We start from the raw sequence: 23,864 nt of genomic DNA, 5'->3' as shown, positions 1-23,864 counted from the left end.
GCTGCTTCTCTCTTTAGCCCAGGAATGCCTGGAAACTGCAGCAATTTTCCAAACAAGCTTGTCAGATAGTGAAATTAAGGTATGAGACTCTACTCCTAGTCTGAAGTATACTTTAAAAATTCTGAAAAGGTAGATTCTAGACATCTACGGACATTTATTCCTTTCTTACTATCTGCAAGATGATTTGAAAGCATGTTTAATATAGGAGGGCTGAGAATTTAGTCCACAACTTAATGAAATAAAACTTATAGTTGCACATTAGACGCTTTCAGAAAGGGAACATATCAAACAGTTTGCTACATTATATTTTTAAGCATTAATTCATACTCATTTGTATCAATTCAAACATGACAGGACATGAAAAATTTAATGATTTTTGAAAATATTAGGATAATGGTACCCAGAGGCACCACCATTTCAATAGTCTACAAATCAAGATACAAAAGGTATATTTTTTCCATGCAAATTTTCATTTTGTCCTAACACAGAACAATAATTTGACATAAATATAACCTATATGTGCTGACATTTGTTAAATAAATGTGAATCATTAGATCCTAAAACTTTCTGTGTCCCTGACTCACTGGGAGAAGGCACTGTTTGAAAGTTGGATTCTGCAGGAGAATGGCCTACCAGGAAGTTCTGGGTAGTTAGATGACTTTGGAGCAGGCTGCTTATTGGGAGTTCTGGAAGGAGCTGGTAGGTATAGAAGTACCACCAGGAGATCCAGGAAAAGTCAAAGGCCTATGGGGTGCAGCAGAGCTATGCTTGCACAGTGATTCAGAGAATGGAGGGTATAGAATATATATGGAGACAGAAGTACCTACTTGATGGGCAAGGGAGTAAGCATCCCAGAGAACCCAGGTTTATGGGGTGAAAGAGTAGACTTAGCTAGTCATGTGGAAAAGAGAGCCTTAATTTGGTGTTGCCATTAAATTGATGTCCACTCCTGCCTTAGTTGTGCTGGGATCAGAAATGCTCACCAAAATGGAAACACACATCAAGATCTAAACACAGGTCCTCATGAACACACACCAATTCTATACCAAATTGAGCCATATCTCTATCCCTATAAAGGATTTAATGTTTGCCAGAAATATTAAAAAATCTCCACCATATTTTCCTGATGGCATTCTTCATTTCTTTATTCCTGAAGGTATAAACTATAGGATTAAGCAATGGTGTCAGTACATCAGAAAATATAAACACATTTTTCTCAAAAGAGAATGCAGAAGTATTTCGTGCATATATTAATACACATGGGACAAAGAACAAAAGCACAACTGTAATGTGGGATCCACATGTGGAGAGAGCTTTACGTCGCCCTTCAGAACTATAAGATCTCAAAGAGAACAAGATGACACCATAAGAAACAAGCAATAAGGAAAAAATAATGATGCAAATAGACCCACTGTTGGCAAACACCAAAATGACAAAAATGTGTGTGTCAGTGCAGGCAAGTTTCAGTAATGGGAACAAGTCACATATGAAATGGTCAATAAAATTGGGTCCACAGAAGGGCAGCTGCAAAGTGAAGATAATTTGTATAATAGAATGCAAGAAACCTCCTGTCCAAGCTACTCCCACCAGAATGCCACACACCCTCCGGTTCATGATGGAAGAATAGTGAAGGGGCTTGCAAATGGCCACATAGCGGTCATAGGCCATGGCTGACAGGACAATCACTTCTGCCCCTGCAAGGAAGTGGACAGCAAACAGCTGGGTCATGCAACATTCAAAGGAGATAGTCTTTCTCTCATAGAAGAAGTCTATAATCATCCTAGGTGTGATTACAGAAGAAATGCATGCATCCAGGAAAGATAAAAAAGACAAAAAATAGTACATGGGGGTACCAAAGAGTGTGGGACTGCATACAATTGTTACCACAATTACCATGTTGCCCCCAATAGTTGCAAGGTAGATCAATAAAAATACAATAAACAATATTTTCTCAACTTTTGGGTTCTGTGAGAGTCCCAAGAGTATGAACTCAGTGACAAAGCTCTGGTTTAGCATGGCTGTGGAGAAAAATTTTAAAATAAATGTGTTCATAGAAACTTGCAATTATCAGAAAATTTTCTTCATTTATTTTTTTAATGTAATCATCAACAAATGAAATAATTCAAATAAAAGTTTAGAACTCAACTTTTTGTCAACAGTCTGTAGCAGGCAATATATTGTTGTTTTATTTGTGCAAAAGTTATTAAAGACATTCAGATCAAACAAACAAAAGTGTTGTTAACCTGGGGACTTTGGAGACACAGGCACAGGAGCAATGACCACTTAATAGATGGAAGAGAATTAGACTGAGATATTTTATCTTAGTAAGAACTTCAGAGTACTGTTTTTCCACAGTCTACTTCTCTATAAAATTGTTAAAGAATTAATTCCTGTTTATGTATGAGTGAGGACTCTTGATAAAAGCAAAAGGATAGATGATGAAGGAACAGAAGCCAATGGATCAATGACCTACAAAAGAAAGTTGGTGACAATCACAGAGGCGAAAAAGAGAAATAGCTCGTTGAATATATTTTCTTGTCTTGAGACTTAATTGTTTACAAATCATGTATACAAAGCAAATTTGATTGAGTAAATATGAGACATATGGTTTTAAATTCTTATGAAATTACTATAAAACATGTTGATAGCTTACCTTCATACCTCCAAAGTTTAATAGAAGTCTCAAGTTGAAAATATCTAAATAAGACTCACATTAACATGCCCCTAAAATGCTAGGCATAATTCATCCAATTGATAACTCTTTCCCATAGAAACCTTTCATAACTTTTATGTAAATATTCTAGCTCCTGAATTTTCTTAGGTACATACAGCTTGAAATGTTATAGATATCTTCTTATATATGCATAATCAAATGTATTCATAAATGCTTTTTGGTGATAATTCACACACATATGCATGTATATATAAATGTGCAACTTCATATATGTGCATATACCAAATAGTGACTAAAAGGATAATGTGTCTATATGAAAAAGCAAAAGATAATATTAGTGACTGTCAGGTAGAGGTAGCAAACAAATTTTACATGTAAATAAATCTAAACTCTGAAATTGCTTACATTTGACAATGAATTGTTCCAGAAAGGGAAAAATCACTCTATTGAGGATATGACCACTAGTAGGTTTCCAGTGCTCCACTAAAGGCACAGTATCCAGAGGAGCAAGACTAACTGATTTAGTGGATTCAACAACAACAACAACAAAAAATAAAGTAGAGCGACCTTTGTTATTGATATAGGAGTAGGAAGGAAATGGGAGTTATATATTATCACTTTTAAGTATAAACAGTATAAAAAGCTCAACTATAAAGCAAAAATTAATGGATATAAAATAGACCAAATACAATATTATATAGAAAGAAAAATTTCTGTCTGTAGTCAAATAATCTGAAATCAGCTTTCGGTGTAAGAGGCATGTGCTATGAGATGAACTGTCAGGCATCAAGGTTTTGGTTCACGAGAGATAAACAGATGGCTCTTTTACATAATGGGATGTTGGAAAAGTATGATGAAGCTCAAGTTGGATCGAAAATAACCATTTTTGATGTTATCAGTTGCCTCATCATCAATCCTTCACCTCCAAGTGCCAGGATTAGATGTGCCGTGATGAACTGCCACATTCATAGTTTTATCAACATATTCTATACACTGTAAGTCAGCAAGAAGATGTGAGTATTGATGACATCATTTTTAACACTATACATATGTTGATATGAAAACTGAAGCACTCAAAATAGGAAGATTGTCATTGTGCATGTCTTTGTGTTTAGAGAGAAAAAGACATAAAGTTGAGGGGTAAGGAGGTGGAAAAGGATTGGGATAAGTTTGGGTATGAAGAAACAAGATAAAATATATTTATGAAAAAATACTGAAAAAGTCTTAATTTAAAAGTTATATGAATTAGATGAAATTTATTCAGGCAGTGCTTTTAGAGAACATATAAGAAATAACTTCAAATTATAACCATCTTTTATACTAGTACACACAGTTTTAAAATTTATTCTAAGTAATAAAGTAGAATATTTTACTTTAGGATATGACACAATATCAAAATATTTTCTATTGGTTTATCAAATCATCATTTAGCGATAATTAATTTCCTTCCTTGTTATTGAACTCAATACAGATTTCTAAAACAAAGAAACATTGAATATTGAAATACCTAAGATATCCATAAGGGGAATTATATATAAATAAGACAGTTGCAAAATAAAATCCCATAGTACTATAAATAAAACATTAATGATATTAAGGTTTTACTTATAAATCATTTTTATAGTATATTAGATAGGAGAAGCCTAGGGGGGAAAAGTGCCCATTTCTTGATATTATAGAATGCAAGTGAAGGTATTTTAATATAAATGTTGTTACTATTATCAGAATATTTTCAGTAAACATCAGTATTTAAATGACAAAATAATTTTTTATATAAAGTTCTGAAAAAAGATGTATTTTCCTCTTTTTTTAAATTATCAAAAGTAGAACTCATGTGCTAATATAGGAAGACATCATATATAACATACAAAACTATTATTCTTCCCATTAATAATCATACACTGAGTCAACCCTTCTTACCTCCAAATACTCTTAGATTTCAAGTCTACACTTTCATGTAAGGGTTTATATATTCTGAAAATTTTATTCTAAAATTATTCATGATCTTCTTGTTACCAAAAGTCATAAAAGTGAACATTAAAGAGCTATCCGTGGCCTTTCTCAGATGCTGAAGTAACTGGTAACTCAGCCTTTTTCTTGACTGATGATGTTGGGTCATGTTTCTCCTAATGCTAACTGTCTATATTGCCTACTATTTCCTTCCCTCTCATTGTATCAAAAAAGCTTAATGATAGCATCAATCTATCTTTAGAAAACAGGATTTTTTGTTAAGGCAAATTGTGTATATATTTAAAATAATCAGAAGGAATAAACAAAAAGAATGTCACTATATTTAGCTTCTTTGAAATATATTTCAAACAAGTAAAATATTGTTGTCAGCAATAATAACAAGTTGAAGTTGAAATATAATTTAAATCACTATTTATGCTAAATTATCTAGGCCAATCTTATTTTAATCTAAAATTATTATCTACAAATAAAAATTGATTTGGTGTGTATAACTAAGCAAACATTTCAGATGTTAATCTTTTTCTTGCTTTTCCGCATTGCTCTACTGATTTCCTTAAATGACTCAACTGACTTGTATTACCATTTATGTGTACTATAGGGGAATTCTCTTTTCCCCCATTTCCTTCCAAATGAATTTTTAAAACTTCTCTTTTGATACATAGGTTGTTCAGGTCATTTTAAGAGAGGGGCCAGGCCATGACAATTACCACTCAAGCAGTTGAGACCATCAACCACTTAATTTTCGATAAAGTTCAGAGGTAGAATCCCAATACTGAGAGAAACTTAAGTGCATGGGGGGAATGTATATTAGAAAACATCACTTTTTGAGGTTAATAAATCTGACCATAATGTACTTCTCTGTGCCATGCATTAGTATGTAGTTGTGCAAATAGAACATTTTATAATCATTTTTGATATTGTATAGAAGCAGTTTATCTGATAAGCTTTGTCACTACCCTATACAGTATTTTTTTACAAACATCAAACCATACTACATTTATTAAAGCGTTAGAATGGCAACTAGACTCCTGTACAACTGAACACACATTTAGAAAAATGTTAAAGTTTTATTGGAAACTGTACAGAAAAAAATGATGCCTCCTTTATAATTTGGTTTCAATTGAAGATGACAAGCTGAAAATAATCTTAATTTTATTAAACTTGGAAAAATACATGGGAAGGAAGAGAACAAAGATCCTGTGAAGTAAAAAAAGCAAACAGGAGAAGAAGGAAGAAAAACAAGGGTTGAGGGAAAGAATGAAGAAAGGAGAGAAGAAAGGATTTTAAACACTAACAACTTATTTATTGGGCACTTGTAGAGTTATTACCTTTAACTGATGTTTCATGGTATTATTTCATTCATTTCTCTGTGCTCTTAGACTATAACAGTCCTCATTAAAGACAAGGAATCTGAGCATCACAGTTGTTAAAAATTTCAAGAATACAATATGAAATGACATTAAGCAAATATTGGCCTGACTACATCATCCAAATTTAAATTGGGTGATCATAATTTTAAAACATCTCCATAAATGAAGAAATGTGCCTATGAATCTCACCTTGTATTGACTATTTGTAAACCCTTAAGACAAACATCTTGTGATTTCTACTGAAATCAATTTGTGTAATCTTGACCAAAATGCCATGTTTTATCCAACTTTTCCTTCTGCACATAAAAGTGAAGACCAGGTCTAGCAGTGAAGGTAGAGAATATTACAGGTGCATCCTTCATCCCATATCCAATGTGATTTAATAATAAAAGAAAAATGAAGGGTTCAAATTCACTTCCTAACTGCAACTAGAGTTAATGGGCATTCCCTGAGAGGTCATCTACTTGTGAGATTTACTCATGGCTCCCCAGGGTTTGGACAATTTCTGGCTCCAAGAGTATCTGGGAAATAACTTTGTGAACTTTTTCACTTGCTTGAGAGTTTGTAATATTTTCATTTTTTTCAAAGCTTTTAGAATTTGAGAGCTGGTTCTACAAAAAACATTTTCACTTTCAGGATGAAAAAGCTTTTGTATACTTAATAGATTGTAATGCCTCTATGCACAATTTATGTAAAATGTTCACATACTCAACAAGCATTATAAGATCAGAATTCTGTTCCATGGAAATTATTAATCAATCTTAAAGGATATATAATGGTCTGGGAAATACTCGCAGGGTTGTTCTTAAAAAAAAACACTTGATATATAAATATATGAGAATGTATACATTAATAAAAATACACATTTCCTCTAAGAATATTTTTGATCTTTTGACAAGGTCATATATGTATGTATATATATGCATATATACATATCTAAACATACATATGTGTATATGCATGTGTACAGTATTGCATGACCACATTGAGTACACAGTGCATTTTCTTGTGGTTATTCCAGTTATGCTGACCCCTGTCTTCTTCCTAACTATACCTCCTCCTGTATATGAGTCTATTAATTTTGACCCACTGGCTTTAAGGTTGATAGATAGAGGATTATTTAATGGACAATATGCAGCTTTCCTGGGGTTACATGCTTAAAGTCCCATTTTCCTAGAATTAAAGTTATAGGCATGACCACCATTACTGTCCTGGCTATTTAAATAGCCACCAGGGAGCCAAACTTAAAAGTCCCACAATTATGAGATGAAAAATTTGATAGCAATTGAGCTATCTTGAAGACCTCACCTTTCAATTTATTTTGTATATTTATACAAATTACTTGGTGCTATCATTTTTGTAGTTTTATCTTTAAGTTATAGGATGAGAAGAAAAATATTTTAACACAAGAATGTTTGATACCTTCTTCAATTTCTAAATAATACTTAAGACATACCTTAGATGTTTTACTAAAAAAACAGTGTTGTGTTTTACGTCACCTTGAACATAGTGACCCGTGAATCATGATTCTCCACTTATCTCTATACTTGTTAATTGTTACAAAAGGAGTTGTAACAATATAAATGAACCTTGGAATGAAATGTGCCTCTTGTGGTCTCCAGCCTTGAGTTGTCAGTTTTCCATTTCTGTTCTTCCACATCCATCAGGAGAGATGATTTCCCTAACCTCTCATCACTTTCTCCTGGCACATCATTACCGGTATTGAATCTACAACTGAATACTCAGAATTAAAATAATAAAAGGAAAATGTCTGATTTTGATATGTGATGGAACAAACCTGTTTTGAATAGTATACTATAGACAAAATAATTTATTTTATGCTTTTACTTTAAATATTGCATTAGTAGCTTCCTAAGTCACTTGAGCCACTGATGGCAGATGTTCATTCTAAGGAAATTCTTGGGGACAAATGAACAACTTTGGGGAAAAATGTTCTCTTTGCAGGATAATGACATTAATAAGATGAATTTCCTTTGAGTCTGATGACTAACAGAAATACATGGGTAAATCACCCCAAAATGACTGAACTTCTATCACACATTTAGTCTATTAGTGATTTTATACACATTATTCAGACATTGTTTTAATCTGGATATTAATTTTTATACCCTCTCTAATGGGAATACAATACAATGTCATCTATCTTCTATAGGTTCTAATACTTTGAATATGCCATGTAAAATGAAGGAGAGACAAACATAGTATAAGCATTTAGTAATTTGCCCATTAAAGTAATTGGCCTGTCAGTCATACTAAAGAGAAAGTATGCTTTATTAAATTATTTCATTGCTAATTCATTTTGACTAGCTACAGACAGCATAATATAGAATATACTTAAATCTCAATGATCTTCATTGTTGATCATTATATATGTGTATATATTATAAAAATTGGAAAGAAAATACTTCAATAGTTAGAAATGCATGGCTTTTATGAAAATTAATCTTCAATCTGGTTTCTCTGGGTTTGCTTTCCCTGTAAAGAGTAGGAAAAATATGATATGTTGTCAAAATCTTAGCCTTTGTCACAACTGCCTTTGCACGAATTGGAAGAGGAAGAGTTTATGGGTTTTGACCATATGGAATTAGGTGACAGAACTCATTGGGATGAGTTATTACATCATCTAAGAGAAATTACTTATGGATTTAAAAATAAAGTTAAATGATACAGGAACATCCAGAATTCAGCTAAAATTCATGTTTCTTTCGATGCATTTTGTGGATATGATGTCTCATAGTATCACTTAGAATCTTATTTTTCCCTTGGAGTAAATTCATTATTATTTTTTTAATCTCAATACACAAGCAGGTTATCAACCTAATTTTCTAGTATGGCATAGCTTAGATGGAAAGCATTTTAACACTTAAACCTCTTCCAGTGTTTTATTATATCTATGAGAGTATAAAGCTGTGATTTCATTGTCATGCTAACTTGTGTTGTCAAGTAACAATACTAAATAGACAGTTCATCATTAATATATAACCTCAAAAAGAGAGGTCTTTTTTAAAATTTATTTATTTATTAAAGATTTCTGTCTCTTCCCCACCACCGCCTCCCATTTCCCTCCCCCTCCCCCAATCAAGTTCCCCTCCCTCGTCAGCCCAAAGAGCAATCAGGGTTCCCTGACCTGTGGGAAGTCCAAGGACCTCCCACCTCCATCCAGGTCTAGTAGGGTGAGCATCCAAACTGCCTAGGCTCCCACAAAGCCAGTACGAAAAGAAATCCATTGCCATTGTTCTTGAGTTCTCAGTAGTCCTCATTGTCCACTATGTTCAGCGAGTCCGGTTTTATCCCAGGCTTTTTCAGACCCAGGCCAGCTGGCCTTGGTGAGTTCCCAATAGAACATTCCCATTGTCTCAGTGTGTGGGTGCACCCCTTGCAATCCTGAGCTCCTTGCTCGTGCTCTCTCTCCTTCTGCTCCTGATTTGGACCTTGAGATTTCTGTCCTGTGCTCCAATGTGGGTCTCTGTCTCTGTCTCCTTTTATCGCCTGATGAAGGTTAATATTCAGGAGGATGCCTATATGTTTTTCTTTGGGTTCTCCTTTTTTAGCTTCTCTAGTTTCACTAATTATAGGCTCAATGTCCTTTGTTTATGGCTAGAAACCAAACATGAGTGAGTACATCCCATGCTCCTCTTTTTGGGTCTGGCTTACCTCACTCAGGACAGTGTTTTCTATTTCCATCCATTTGCATGCAAAATTCAAGAAGTCCTTGTTTTTTACTGCTGAGTAATACTCTAATATGTATATATTCCATACTTTCTTCATCCATTCTTCCATTGAAGGGCATCTAGGTTGTTTCCAGGTTCTGGCTATTACAAACAATGCTGCTATGAACATAGTAGAGCATATACTTTTGTTGTATGATAAGGCCTCTCTTGGGTATATTCCCAAGAGTGGTATTGCTGGGTCCAGGGGTAAGTTGATCCCAAATTTCCTGAGAAACTGCCACACTGCTTTCCAAAGTGGTTGCACTAGTTTGCATTCCCACCAGCAATGGATGATTGTACCCCTTTCTCCACAAACTCTCCAGCAAAGGCTATCATTGGTGTTTTTGATTTTAGCCATTCTGACAAGTGTAAGATGGTATCTTAAAGTTGTGTTGATTTGCATTTCCCTGATTGCTAAGGAAGTTGAACATGACCTTTAGTGTCTCTTGGCCATTTCAACTTCTTCTGTTGAGAATTCTCTGTTCAGCTCAGTGCCCCATTTTATAATTGGGTTGATTAGCCTTTTATGGTCTAGTTTCTACAGATCTTTATATATTTTGGAGATCAGACCTTTGTCAGTTGTGGGGTTGGTGTAGATCTTCTCCCAGTCAGTGGGTTGCCTTTGTGTCTTAGTGGCAGTGTCCTTTGCTTTACAGAAGCTTCTCAGTCTCAGGAGGTCCCATTTATTCAATGAGGTCCTTAATGTCTGTGCTGCTGGGGTTTTATGTAAGAAGTGGTCTCCTGTGCCCATGTGTTGTAGAGTACTTCCCACTTTCTCTTCTATCAGGTTCAGTGTGTTCGGACTGATATTAAGGTCTTTAATCCATTTGGACTTGAGTTTTGTGCATGGTGATAAAAATGGATCTATTTTCATTCTTCTACAGATTGACATCCAGTTTTGCCAGCACAATTTGTTGTAGATGCTCTCTTTTTTCCATTGTATACTTTTAGCTCCTTTATCGAAAATCAGGTGTTCATAGGTTTGGGGGTTAATGTCAGGATCTTCTATTTGGTTCAGTTGGTCGACTTCTCTGTTTTTATGCCATTACCAAGCTGTTTTCAATACTGTAGCTCTGTAGTAGAGTTTGAAGTCAGGGATGGTAATGCCTCCAGACGATCCTTTATTGTATAAGATTGTTTTGGCTATCCTGGGTTTTTTGTTTTTCCATATAAAGTTGATTATTGTCTTCTCGAGAGCTGTGAAGAATTTTGATGGGATTTTGATGGGGATTGCATTGAATCTATAGATTGCTTTTGGTAGAATTGCCATTTTTACTATGTTGATCTTCCCAATCCAGGAGCAAGGGAGATCCTTCCATTTTCTGGTGTCCTCTTCAATTTCTTTCTTCAAAGACTTAAAGTTCTTGTCAAATAGATCTTTCACTTCCTTGGTCAGAGTTACCCCAAGATATTTTATGCTATTTGTGGCTATCATGAAAGGTGATGCTTCTTTAATTTCTCTCTCTGTTTCCTTATCCTTAGTGTATAGGAAGGCAACTGATTTTTTGGAGTTGAGCTTGTATCCTGCCACATTACTAAAGGTGTTTATCAGCTGTAGGAGTTCTTTGGTAGAGTTTTTGGGGTCGCTTATGTATACTATCATATCATCTGCAAATAACGAGAGGTTAACTTCTTCTTTTCTGATACGAATCCCCTTGATCCACTTATGTTGTCTTATTGCTATTGCTAGAACTTCAAGCACTATATTGAAGAGGTTTGGAGATAGTGGACATCCTTGTCGTGTTCCTGATTTTAGTGGGATGGCTTTGAGAAGCTGTCGGCTTGCTGTAAATAGCTTTTATAATATTTAGGTATGACCCTTGTATCCCTAATCTCTCTAAGACCTTTATCATAAAGGGGTGTTGAATTTTGTTGAATGCTTTTTCAGCATCTAGTGAAATGATCATATGATTTTTTTCTTTCAGTTTATTTATATGGTGGATTACATTGATAGATTTGCATATGTTGAACCAGCCCTGCATCACTGGGATGAAGCCTACTTGATCATGATGGATAATTTTTCTAATGTGTTCTTGGATTCGGTTTAGCAGTATTTTATTGAGAATTTTTGGGTCGATATTCATGAGTGAGATAGGCCTGTAATTCTCTTTCTTGGTTGGGTCTTTGTGTGGTTTTGGTATCAGGGTAACTGTAGCTCCATAAAAGGAATTTGGCAATGACTCTTCTGTTTCTATATTGTGAAATACATTAAGGAGTATAGGTATTAGCTCTTTTTGGAAGTTTTGGTAGAATTCTGCATTGAAACCATCTGGTCCTGGGCTTTTTTTGGAAGGGAGATTTTTTATAACAGTTTTTAGTTCTTCGTGACTAACAGGTCTATTTATGTCATTCACCTGGTCTTGGTTTAGCTTTGGTATATGGTACTTATCTAGAAAATTGTCCATTTCTTTTGCATTTTCTAGTTTTGTGGCATACAGGCTTTTGTAGTAAGATCTAATGATTCTCTGAATTTCCTCTGTGTCTGTGGTTATGTCCCCCTTTTCATTTCTGATCTTATTTATTTGCGTGTTCTCTCTCTGTCATTTAATTAGCTTGGATAGGGGTTTGTCGATCTTGTTGGTTTTCTCCAAGAACCAGCTTTTTGTTTCATTGATTCTTCGGATTGTTTTCTGTGTTTCTATTTTGTTGATTTCAGACCTCAGTTTGATTATTTCCAGTCTTCTACTCCTCGTAGGTGAGTCTGCTTCTTTTTTTTTCTAGAGCTTTCAGGTGGGCTGTTAAGTCTCCAATGTGAGCTTTCTCTGTTTTCTTTAAGTGGGCACTTAGTGCTATGAACTTTCCTCTTTGCACTGCATTCATAGTGTCCCATAGGTTTGAGTATGTTGTCCCTTTATTTTCATTAAATTCAAGGAAGGCTTTAATTTCTTTCTTAATTTCTTCCTTGACCCATGTGTGGTTCAGTAGTTGACTGTTCAGTTTCCATGAGTTTGTCGGCTTTCTGGGGGTAGCATTGTTGTTGCCTTCTAACTTTAATCTGTGGTGAACTGATAAGACACAGAAGGACACTGATATTTTTTTTTATCTGTGGAGGTTGCCTTTGTTTCCGAGTATGTGGTCAATTTTCGAGAAGGTTCCATGAGCTGCAGAGAAGAAGGTATATTCTTTCCTATTTGGGTGGAATGTTCTATCGATGTCTGTTAAGTCTATTTGCTTCATTACCTCCAATAGTTCTCTTACTTCTCTCTTAGGTTTCTGTCTGATTGACCTGTCCATTGCTGAGAGAGGTGTGTTGAAGTCTCCTACTACTAGTGCGTGTGGTTTGATGTCTGCCTTGAGTTTTAGTAATATTTCTTTTATAAAAGTGTGTGCTTTTATATTAGGGGCGTAGATTTTCAGGATTGAGACATCATCCTGATGAATTGTTCCGTTATGAGTATAAAGTGTCCATCTCGATCTCTTCTGATTGATTTTAGTTTGAAGTCAGTTTTGTTAGAAATTAATATGGCCACACCTGCTTTTTTCTTAGTACCATTTGCTTGAAAGACCTTTTCCCAGCCCTTTACTCTGAGTAGATGCCTGTCTTTGTGGTTTAGATGTGTTTCTTGCAAACAGCAAAATGTTGGATCCTGTTTTCGTATCCAATCTCTTAGCCTGTGCCTTTTTATAGGTGAATTGAGACCATTAATATTAAGCGATATTAATGACCAGTGGTTGTTTACTCCGGTTATTCTTATTGTTTTTAATAGTAGAGTTTGTGTGTCTCCCTTCTTTGAGTTGTGCTGGTGAAGGGTCGCTAGATGCCTGAGTTTTTGTAGGCAGTGTTGGCAATGTTGGATTCCTTGGGTTGTGATTTTCCTTCTATTACTTTCTGTAGGGCTGGATTTGTGGCTACGTATTGTTTAAATTTGTTCTTATCCTGGAATGTCTTGTTTTCTCCATTGATAGTGAACAATACCTTGGCTGGGTATAGTAGTCTGGGTTTGCATCCATGGTCTCTTAGCTTCTACAGTACTTCTATCCAGGACCTTCTGACCTTCATGGTTTCCATAGAGAAGTCAGGTGTAAGTCTGATCGGTTTACCTTTATAAGTTACTTGCCCTTTTTCCTTTGCAGCTCTTAATATTCTTTCTTTAACCTGAATATTTTGTGTTTTGATTATTATATGGCGAGGGGATGTTTTTCTTATATCCAGTCCATTTGGTGTTCTGTATGCTTCTTGAATATTCAAAGGAATATCTTTCTTTATGTTGGGAAAGTTTTCTTCCATAATTTTGTCAAAAATATTTTCTGGGCCTTTGAGCTATGACTCTTCTTTTTCTATTCCTATTATTCTTAGGTTTGGTCTTTTTATTGTGTCCCATATTTCCTGAATATTTTGTGATGAGAATTTGTTGGCTTTGCAGTTTTCTTTGATCAGTGCGTTTATTTTCTCTATGGTGTCCTCAGAATCTGAGATTCTTTCTTCTATTTCTTGTATTCTATTGATTATGCTTGTTTCTGTAGGCTCTGCTCGTTTACTTATATTTTCCATATCCAGCTGGTCCTCAGTTTGTGTTTTCTTCCTTGCTTCCATTTCAGTTTTCAATTCTTGAACTGTTTCCTTTACCTGTTTGGTTTCCCAGGGTATCATGTACGAATTTATTCATTTCTTCAAACTTTTGCTTATACTTCTCATCCATTTCTATAACGGCAGTTTTCACATGTTGTTTAAGGGACTCTATTGCTTTCATAAAGTCAATTTTTTCCACTTCTTCTGTTTTAGGGTGTTGAAGTCCTTCTGTTGTAAGATCATTGAGTTCTGGTGTTTTCATGTTGTTTTTCAGATTATTGGGTGAATTCTTGCCTTGGCACCTGCCCATTTCCTCCTATCGATGCTATCTAATGGGTCTTTTAAAACCGGATCATGTTTCCCTGCTGGCCAGGGGCTCCTCTTCCAAAATCCCCTCGCTCTGTTTCCTGGCTCCTGCTGGGGACCAAGATCACTCTCACCCCTCAGAAGGGTCTTCAGGAACAGGACCCCAGGCTCCTCCTTTGCCAGGGACTTCAACAACCAAAGGCCTACCTCTTTGATTTAATTGTAGTGGGGCGTTCTGCTCTCGGTGTTGCGTGCCGGTCCCTACCGCCTATGTCTGCTGCCACACTGGTCTCCGCCACCTGTGGCCTGCCTTGTCTGCTGCCGCTGGTCCCACTGGTCCCTTCAGGCTGTGGAGGCCGTCCTCCATCATCCACCTAGCGCCATCCGGGTCCGTCAGCATCAAAAAGAGACGTCTTGCTCGTGCTCCCTCTCCTTCTGCTCCTGATTTGGACCTTGACATTTCTTTCTGGGGCTCCATTGTGGGTCTCTGTCTCTGTCTCCTTTCATCGCCTGATGAAGGTTAATATTCAGGAGGATGCCTATATGTTTGTCTTTGGATTCACCTTCTTATTTAGCTTCTCTAGGAACATGAATTATAAGCTCAATGTCCTTTATTTATGGCTAGAAACCAAATATGAGTGAATACATCCCATGTTCCTCTTTTTGGGTCTGGCTTACCTCACTCAGGATAGTGTTTTCAATTTCCATCCATTTGTACGCAAAATTCAAGAAGTCCTTGTTTTTTACTGCAGACCGCGAGGGGTACATCCACACACTGAGACAATGGGGATGTTCTATCTGGAATTCACCAAGGCCAGTTGACCTGGGTCTGAAAAAGCATGGGATAAAACCGGACTTGCTGAACATAGTGGCCAGTGAGGACTACTGAGAACTCAAGAACAATGGCAATGGGTTTTTGATCCTACTGCACGTACTGGCTTTGTGGGAGCCTAGGCAATTTCGATGCTCGCCTTACTAAACCTGGATGGAGGTGGGAGGTCCTTGGACTTCCCACAGGTCAGGGAACCCTGATTGCTCTTCGAGCTGATGAGGGAGAGGGACTTGATTGGGGGAGTGGGAGGGAAATGGGAGGCGGTGGCAGGGAGGAGGCAGAAATCCTTAATAAATAAATAAATTAAAAAAAAGAGAGGTGTTAATATCCTCCTGCCTCTGGTAAGATATCAGCGTATCCTACCAGTGTGTATCACCATAACTGACTGACAGAAGCTAGAAATAGTCTTCCTTAGGAAAGAGCATGCTAATTAGCTATCCAGTATCAAATGTTCTGCCCTGATAATGTACATATGAGTAACATTATGTAGACTGAGACAGTTATATGTAGGAATATGCATGTATATACTTGTATGCACATACCAGCAATCAATTAAAAAGGTCATGACTGTGAAAGAGGACAAAGAGGTGTATATGGGAGTTTTTAAAGGGAGAAAAGGTGGAGGAGAAATAGTGTATCCATATTATAATCTCAAAAATAAACATTAAAATGTTTTCTCACCTCAAACATTGAAGGACCCTCTAAAAAATGTTTTTCTTAAATTCTGTATGATACCTAAATAATGTGTAAATGCATAGGTAAATATTGACTTCTTTATCATTGTATTTTCTTTGAAGTATATCCTTTATTTCTTGATGTTTGTATGGAGGTAAACGAACAAGTGAGTGGGGAGCATATACGTGTTTGTACACATAAGGTTAGTATGCTGTTTGTGCATGTATATATACAAGTACACAAAATGACATTGATTATGTTCATCTGTTGTGCACTACCTGATTGCCTTAGGATAAGTTCTGGATTGAACTTTTATATCTCTTTCTTTGAGTAGATTAGTAGTCCTTTGAGCTTCGGGAATCTACTTATCTGTCCTAAACCAACACTAGGTTATGAGGCACTGTGATGCTCGGCTTCTGACATGGGTGTTGGAAATCAAAACCAATGTTCTTATCTTTGCACAGCATGAAATGTTCTTACCCACTCATCCATTTCCATAGCATAGCAAGGATAATATTTATTATTTGTCAGAAACCACTATCAGTTTCTTCCTCATTTTCCTGAAGGCATTCTTCATTTCCTTATTCCTGAAAGTGTAAACCATAGGATTGAGCAATGGTGTCAAGATTGTGGTAAATACAACAGCATTTTTCTCAAAGGAAAATGCAGATGTTGGTCTTGCATATGTTAATATGCATGGGACAAAGAACAAAACCACAGCAGTAATGTGAGACCCACAGGTGGAGAGAGCTTTAAATTTCCCTTCAGAGTTCTGGGCTCTCAGAGAGAACAAGATGACACCATAGGAAACAACCAATAAGAAAAAAATAATGATGCAGATAGTCCCACTGTTGGCAAATACCAAAATCGCAAAAATGTGTGTGTCAGTACAGGCAAGTTTCAGTAATGGGAATAAGTCACACATGTAATGATCAATGACATTGGGTCCACAGAAGGGCAGCTGCAAAGTGAAGATAATTTGTATAATAGAATGCAAGAAGCCTCCTACCCAGGCAACTACCACAAGATTTCCACAAAGACTGCGGTTCATGATGGAAGAATAGTGTAAAGGCTTGCAAATGGCCACATAACGGTCATAGGCCATGGCTGACAGGACAATCACCTCTACCCCAGTGAAGAAGTGGACAGCAAACAGCTGTGTCATGCAACATTCAAAGGAGATAGTCTTTCTCTCATAGAAGAAGTCTACTATAATCTTGGGTGTGACAGTAGAAGAAGTGCATGCATCCAATAAGGATAGGAATATCAAGAAGAAGTACATGGGGGAGCCCAGCAGTGCAGGGCTATATATAATGGTCATCACAATTATCATATTGCCCCCAATAGTTGCAAGGTAGACCAAAGAAAATACAACAAACAATATTTTCTCAACTTTTGAGTCCTGTAAAAGGCCCAGAAATATGAACTCAGTGACACAGCTTTGGTTTTTCATGATTCATAAGACGATGGTGAAAGTAAAATAAGTTCAAATACATCTACAATTAGAAAAAAATACAATTTCAAAATCACTATGAACAAGTTGATGTATCAAAATTATTTTGATCTATCTTATTAATATTTAGAACCCAATATTAGATTGTTTATAAAATGTGTAATTATATAGCATACAGACTTGACATGAGAATAAACTTTTGAATACCATAAAATAGACATATTTTAAACACTGGGGATGAAGGAATCTTTTCTCTGGCGCAAGAAAATAATGTATCTTTGAATAGTCATCTTGTATCATAATCTGAGTGTTTTTGAAGTGAAAGGTTTAAAGAGAATTCAAAACTATATATATGAACAAAGAATCACAACTTAAGAATATTGTCTGACATTGTGTTAATTAGTCCAAAGATAATTAGTGATCAATCAGATTACTAACCTACCAACAAAAGAAGTGGCAAGTATTTGAAAATCTGGCTGCACTGTGGATTTGTTCACAATTATGGAGGCTATTGAAACATCAAGTTAATCAACCTACATTTCACTAAAGAAATTTCTGTCTGTTATATGTATGTTCAAATTTGATTTCACTTTTAATTTATTATTTTAAAATATGGCCAGAACTTTGTAAATAAATAAGGCTGCTTTCATGAAAACTAAATGAAATTAGTGCAACTACAAACTACTGTAAGCTCCAAGACTTACCCCTTAGTCGTAAGTATGTAACAAGAGTTGTTTCTATTTTATTTCCTCAAAATTTATCATGAATTTGTTAAGATAAAGCAAAGAGCAGATGATTAATTTTGGATCTTAAGAGACCAGGCATGAACACCCAGGAGGTGTCCATAGAGTCAACTGAGCAAAAACAGAGATTGTTTTCCTCAAGGAAAACTTCAGAGTAGTATTTTCTTTTTTTTTTTTATTCTACTGTCTCCCCATTTCTGCAAAAGTTATATAATGATATGATTTTCTTCATATAGGAAAGGCATCTTGGTAAAGGCAACAGCGAGGAATCAAAATGAAGCGTCCTGTCAGATAAACATGGAGACTGGCAGCAACATATATCTGAAGAAGGAGAAGAAGAAGAAAGTCATTTAATAGAATTTAGACTCTTGAGACTTAATTCCCTGCCAGCTATTAATACAGTTGAGTTTTTCAGAGAATATAATTTGGCAGTGTATATGCTTTGAAATATATGTGGATTAACTCTAAAACATGTTCATAACTAATCTACTTGCTCTCTGCAAGGATGATGCAAAAGGTCAAATGAAAATGTCAAAATGTTATGCATGGCAATTATCTCATGTTTTCCCTTGCACAAACAGATTTAATAAATGAATTATCAAAGTTTTTTATGGTGACCTATATATAAAAACAATTATGGGGGATACTGGAAAGATGGTTCAGTGGTTAAGACTACTGACTGCTCTTCCAAAGGACCTTGGCTCAACTCCCAGCATTGACATGATAGTTCACAGCTGTCTCAAAGTCCAGTTCAGGGTACCAGACACCCATGGCAAAACACCACTGCACACTTAAAAGACTAACAATAATAATAATAATGGAAACAAAAATTGTAAGAACAGATGTTAAAGGCCAAGAATATTTGACCTTAGATAATGACATGCACCAGTGAATTTGATTTTAGATACAACTTTTGCTTTGCATAACCAAAGCTGTTAAGTAGTTTTTTTATATTTATTCACAAGGCAGAATACTTGATTTGATAGTTGTGAGATATGATGGTTTCCACCCACTGTACTTTCTAAAGTTCTGAGTAATTAATGGTAGAATATAAAGACCACACCACAGGCAAAAGAGCCCTGACTGATATGTTCCAAAGTACACAGGCACAATGTTAATTTTAAGATTAATTAAATCTTAGCATCATCTTTTACATTCTAGTTAATATTAGTTTGAAAAAAATGACACTATCATTTTTCTAATGATACATACTAAATAGTGACTACAGTGTAGTTTTATAGTTATGATCACAAGGGTTATGATTTTACATAATTTAGGGTATAATTAACAAAAGTTGTTTACTTTAATTTTATTCTAAATTGAATTTTATGATATAAAATCAAAATTGAAAATTAATCTAAACATAAATACAATCTGTTATTTAGTTTAGACAAATGTTTTCATTTTTCTCTTCACTATTGACAAATGCATACAGTAAAGATGTGTGGTCATATTAATGAATCAGTGCTAGTGGTAGTCTAGAGGCCTCCATTCTATCTTATTTGCATGAATCTAAAATTAGACCTAATACAAAGTAATATAAAGTTAAATATTGTTCATTCTCTGTTCTTTGAAGGAAGCATACCAGAAGAAGGATATGATCACAATATACTCTCAACATATATAAACTTCTCAAATGATTAATAAAAAATGTATTTTTAAAAAGGTGTCAAAATGGCTTGATGTTTTATTATTTATTAATAATAATGACTGTATTATTGAGTGAAGTACCACATCCCAACTCTCTGTTCTTTATATAGATATTTTTAAAAGTTGATAAGGTTTTTCTGTTTGTTTTAATGGGGTTAACATGGTCCTATATTACTCAGGCTGGAATCAAACTCACCAGATAACTTGAATGAATTTGAATTCCTGATCTTTATGCCTCCATGTCCAAACTACTAGGATTAAAATCTTGTGACACCATACTCATTCAACTTCATAGATTTTGTCATCATATTCTATAAAATATAAGTCAAAAGGAACTTGCAAATGCTGACATCCACATTATTTTAAACAATGCTTGGATACCTAAAAGAGAGGAAAAATAGTCCATGAAATTCTTATCTCTAATAGCTACATTATTGAAAAATCTAGACCTATATAGGATTTCACTAGTTATCCCCTTGAGCAATAAAATTGGGAAGTTTGCCTTCCTGTGCCCAACTATTCACATGGTCCATTATCTTAACGGCAAGGCTAATTGGCCAACAATATATCTACAAAGCACAGAATTTCTTTGTTAATATAAAATATCTTTAAAATTAAAAAAATATGAGAAAAATGAGCAGAAAAGTTGTTATTTTGGGTGATAGTTTTGAATTTTATGTAAAAAATAAACACTTATTACAAATGATAATCATAAATTCAAATTACATTTGAAATTGTTCTTGTTAACATTTATAAGTTCAAGATAATTTCATCTATTATTGCTAGCTATTCATAAAACAAGTTTTACTTTTCTGTGTCACAATAGAATTTGTTTCTACTGTTCTCTGGGAAAGAAGCTCTCTAAAGATGATTAATCCCCTGTTTTTCCCCTAACAAGTGTTGACTTGCTAATATCCCTAAATGTCTCAGCTTTCTTATCTTAGAAACACTGGGAAAAAAGTTCCTTTCTCTGGTTCCTCTCATATCTTTCCTAATGGATTTTTGAAAATTTGCTTTGATGACTTGGTAAATTAGCTCAATTTGGAAGAATGACCAGCCTTAATGCAGTTAGAAAACGCAATTTAGATTTTCTTAGAACATTCTGAGATAAAAATCTCATGCTCATAAAATCAGAAGCCTCTTTATTTTATAGCACAGCTATCTTTGAACATATTTATTGTGTCATGCTTTGTGTTCAGTTTTGGATATAGTATATATCTGTCTTACCATATGTCACTTGCATATATATAATCATTTTCAATATTGTGTAGAGTTTAGTAGAACTTCTATATGTCCTAACCTTATATCAATATTCTTTTCAAAACCTCAAAGCATGCTGCCTTTACATAGAAATATCAGACTGGTGAGTATACTCATACATACTCATGTATTTAGAAAAAAAGTAAAATTTGATTGCATGAATAATAGAAAACACAAAATTTGGTGCCTTTTTACCATTACATGGTTTCAACACAAAGGTGGAATTATGAAATACCAATTGCTTACATTAAAATTTAAGAAATGTGTGATTATCAAAGGACAAGAAAGCAAGTAACTAAGACAGAAAGCATAGGAGAGGGGAGGGCAGTAAGACAGGAGAGAGAAGAGAGGAGGAGAAGTGAGGCGGGGATGATAGGAAGAGAAGGAGGGGGAGAAAGAATTTACAATCTGAAGACTCTTTTTATGGGCACATGAGCAGTTATTACCCATAAGTGCTGTTTTCTGGACTCTGTATGTATTATTTTATCAGCTTCTATAGTCTCTGAATTTCATAGTAAAATTTCTCACTCATCATCAGTTTTTACAACTCTCTCAAAAAGACTTAAGAAATGAAAAATTGATGTTTGAAACACATAGTGTGTTGACCACAGTATCAAAACTATAAATCACTTTATCATAATTTAATTCATTTCTGAAAATGAAAATATTTGCTTTATCTTTATAACCACATAAAAATTGTACAAAAAATGCTGAAGACATTCCTACCCTGTTTTGTAGGAGTTTATTCACTGGTGATGAAATTACTGTTTGTATCCAACGCTTTTTGCCATGTGTAATAGAGAAGAACAGCTCTTACTGAGTCAGAGGAGAAAGTTACCAATGCTTTTCTCACATTGTCTGCATCATGTTTTAAGCATAAAAGCAAAATAAAAAAAACCCAAGATTCCATTTTAATAGTGAATGGAATCTAATGTAAGTTTCTTGAGAGTTAATCCACCTATGAGACCTATTCTTACCTCCCTCAGGGTTTGTGCAATTTATTGCCCCAGGATTATCCAAGGAATAATTGTATTTGATTGTTTATAACATCAAATAAAACTTTTATTCTCAACCAAAGTCAAGTTTAAAACATTGGGGTGGAGAGGTTTCTATTTGATAACTTTTAAGGTATTATTACTCTCAAGAATAAAACACTATTATATAATGTATAGTATACAACATCTCTGTGCAGAATTTAAATAGAATACTTGTATACTTACCAAAATAAAAGCCAGTTTTACCATAAGGAATCTATCAATCAATGTTTAAGGTTAATTTGTATGTTTTTAGGAAAATTCTAGCAATGATTATATTAATTAACAGATGTATTAATTCCCTTTAAGAATATTTTATTTGCTTTTTGGGAATTTCATTGTATATGTTTTATGATCATACTGACTATTCATTACCTTCTTTTGCCCACCATATAATCCTGATGATGTCCCTTTTACTCAGCTGGTCCTACTGATTTTGATCCACAGGCTATAAGGTTGCTTATTTGAGAAAGTGTGTGGAATTATTTATTGGAGTTTTTTCAACTTCACTGTGATTACAAAAAAATAAAATAAAAACTAAAGAAAACGATACTCAATCAGTCTTTAACTGTCAGTATCTCCTCAATGAAAGGAGAGAGCTCATCAGTCCATTCCTAATTAATGATGCAATATTACATAATTAAATTTTGTGCCATTTTTGTGCAGTTAAAAACACATACTGTTAATTTGTGATTCCAATTTCCCTGTCATATCCAGTTCAAGTGATTTCATAGCATCTTTTCACTTGTAATTTTTTTCACTCCTTGTAGCACAAATAATAAAAACCCTGAGCCAGAAATTTGGTTTCAGCCTAAAAACCAGAAACATAAAGCAGCCAAACCACTAGAGGTATCTTATCTCATCCAAAACTGGCAATGAAGACTAAAAACAAATGAAGCCTCTCTCTCCTCCGATTTTATATTCCCTCTAGTGCTGAGATTAAAGGTGTGTAACTCCCTAGGACTAGGATTAAAGGTGTGAGCTACCACCACCTGAATTTGTTTCTGCCTTGATCTTGTGCAACCCAGTGTGGCCTTTAAATACCAGAGATCCATCTGACTCTGTTTCCCAAATCCTAGGATTAAAGGTGTGTGACACAATATCCTGACTCTTGGTGGCTTTAGTTTTGCATCTGGTCTTCAGACAAGATTTATTTATGAAATACAAATAATATTCTTCTACATTTTCCCTTATTTATCTACTACAAAAAGAAAGGCTATAAATACTGTAACAACTACATACAATAAGTGGGATGACTATACACACTATATACAGGCAAAAAATACATCAACAATGTCTAGTACATTTGCATTTGACAAATTCATAGAAAATCCTATCCTGGTGAGTCAAAATTTTTGTACCTAATTTACTATCATAACTTACTTTCTGTGACTAGTAAACAGAGAAAACTATATCTAGTCTTCAACTCCCTCAGAGACTCAAGAAGGAGACACACGCAAAAAAATATCAAAAATTAAAAAAAAAAAAACAGAACAGTTGGCTACCTGAACAATCACCCAAAGTTCCTCCATAATGTTGAAGCATCCATCTTCGGCCTACAGGCCTAGCATATCTGACAGACTATTCTGTGAAGCAGGATATTCTGAAAGGCTATTATTCCTCGTCGTGACAATGTTTGGCAGTCACTTCCTTTG

The 23,864-nt window shown here is 34.8% G+C and overlaps 2 protein-coding genes across 2 annotated transcripts; both read right to left on the bottom strand.

Moving 5' to 3' along the window:
* Positions 1–1,080: 1,080 nt before the first annotated feature.
* On the bottom strand, positions 1,081–2,016 carry LOC121461864 (olfactory receptor 4C15-like). The gene has a single exon (XM_041673197.1). It carries the CDS (start codon positions 2,014–2,016, stop codon positions 1,081–1,083), a length of 936 nt encoding a protein of 311 aa, XP_041529131.1.
* Positions 2,017–16,589: 14,573 nt separating this feature from the next.
* On the bottom strand, positions 16,590–17,522 carry LOC121461868 (olfactory receptor 4C15-like). Its single transcript, XM_041673201.1, has one exon. The coding sequence runs from the start codon at positions 17,520–17,522 to the stop codon at positions 16,590–16,592; it is 933 nt and encodes a 310-aa protein (XP_041529135.1).
* Between the last annotated feature and the right edge of the window lie 6,342 nt (positions 17,523–23,864).

Source organism: Microtus oregoni, unplaced genomic scaffold (assembly GCF_018167655.1).
Source record: "Microtus oregoni isolate MIOR12 unplaced genomic scaffold, Mior012 000023F_ref0000262, whole genome shotgun sequence".
Lineage (NCBI taxonomy): Eukaryota > Metazoa > Chordata > Mammalia > Rodentia > Cricetidae > Microtus > Microtus oregoni.
Note: the sequence above shows the minus strand (reverse complement) of the source record. Positions and strands in the feature narration are given on the sequence as shown.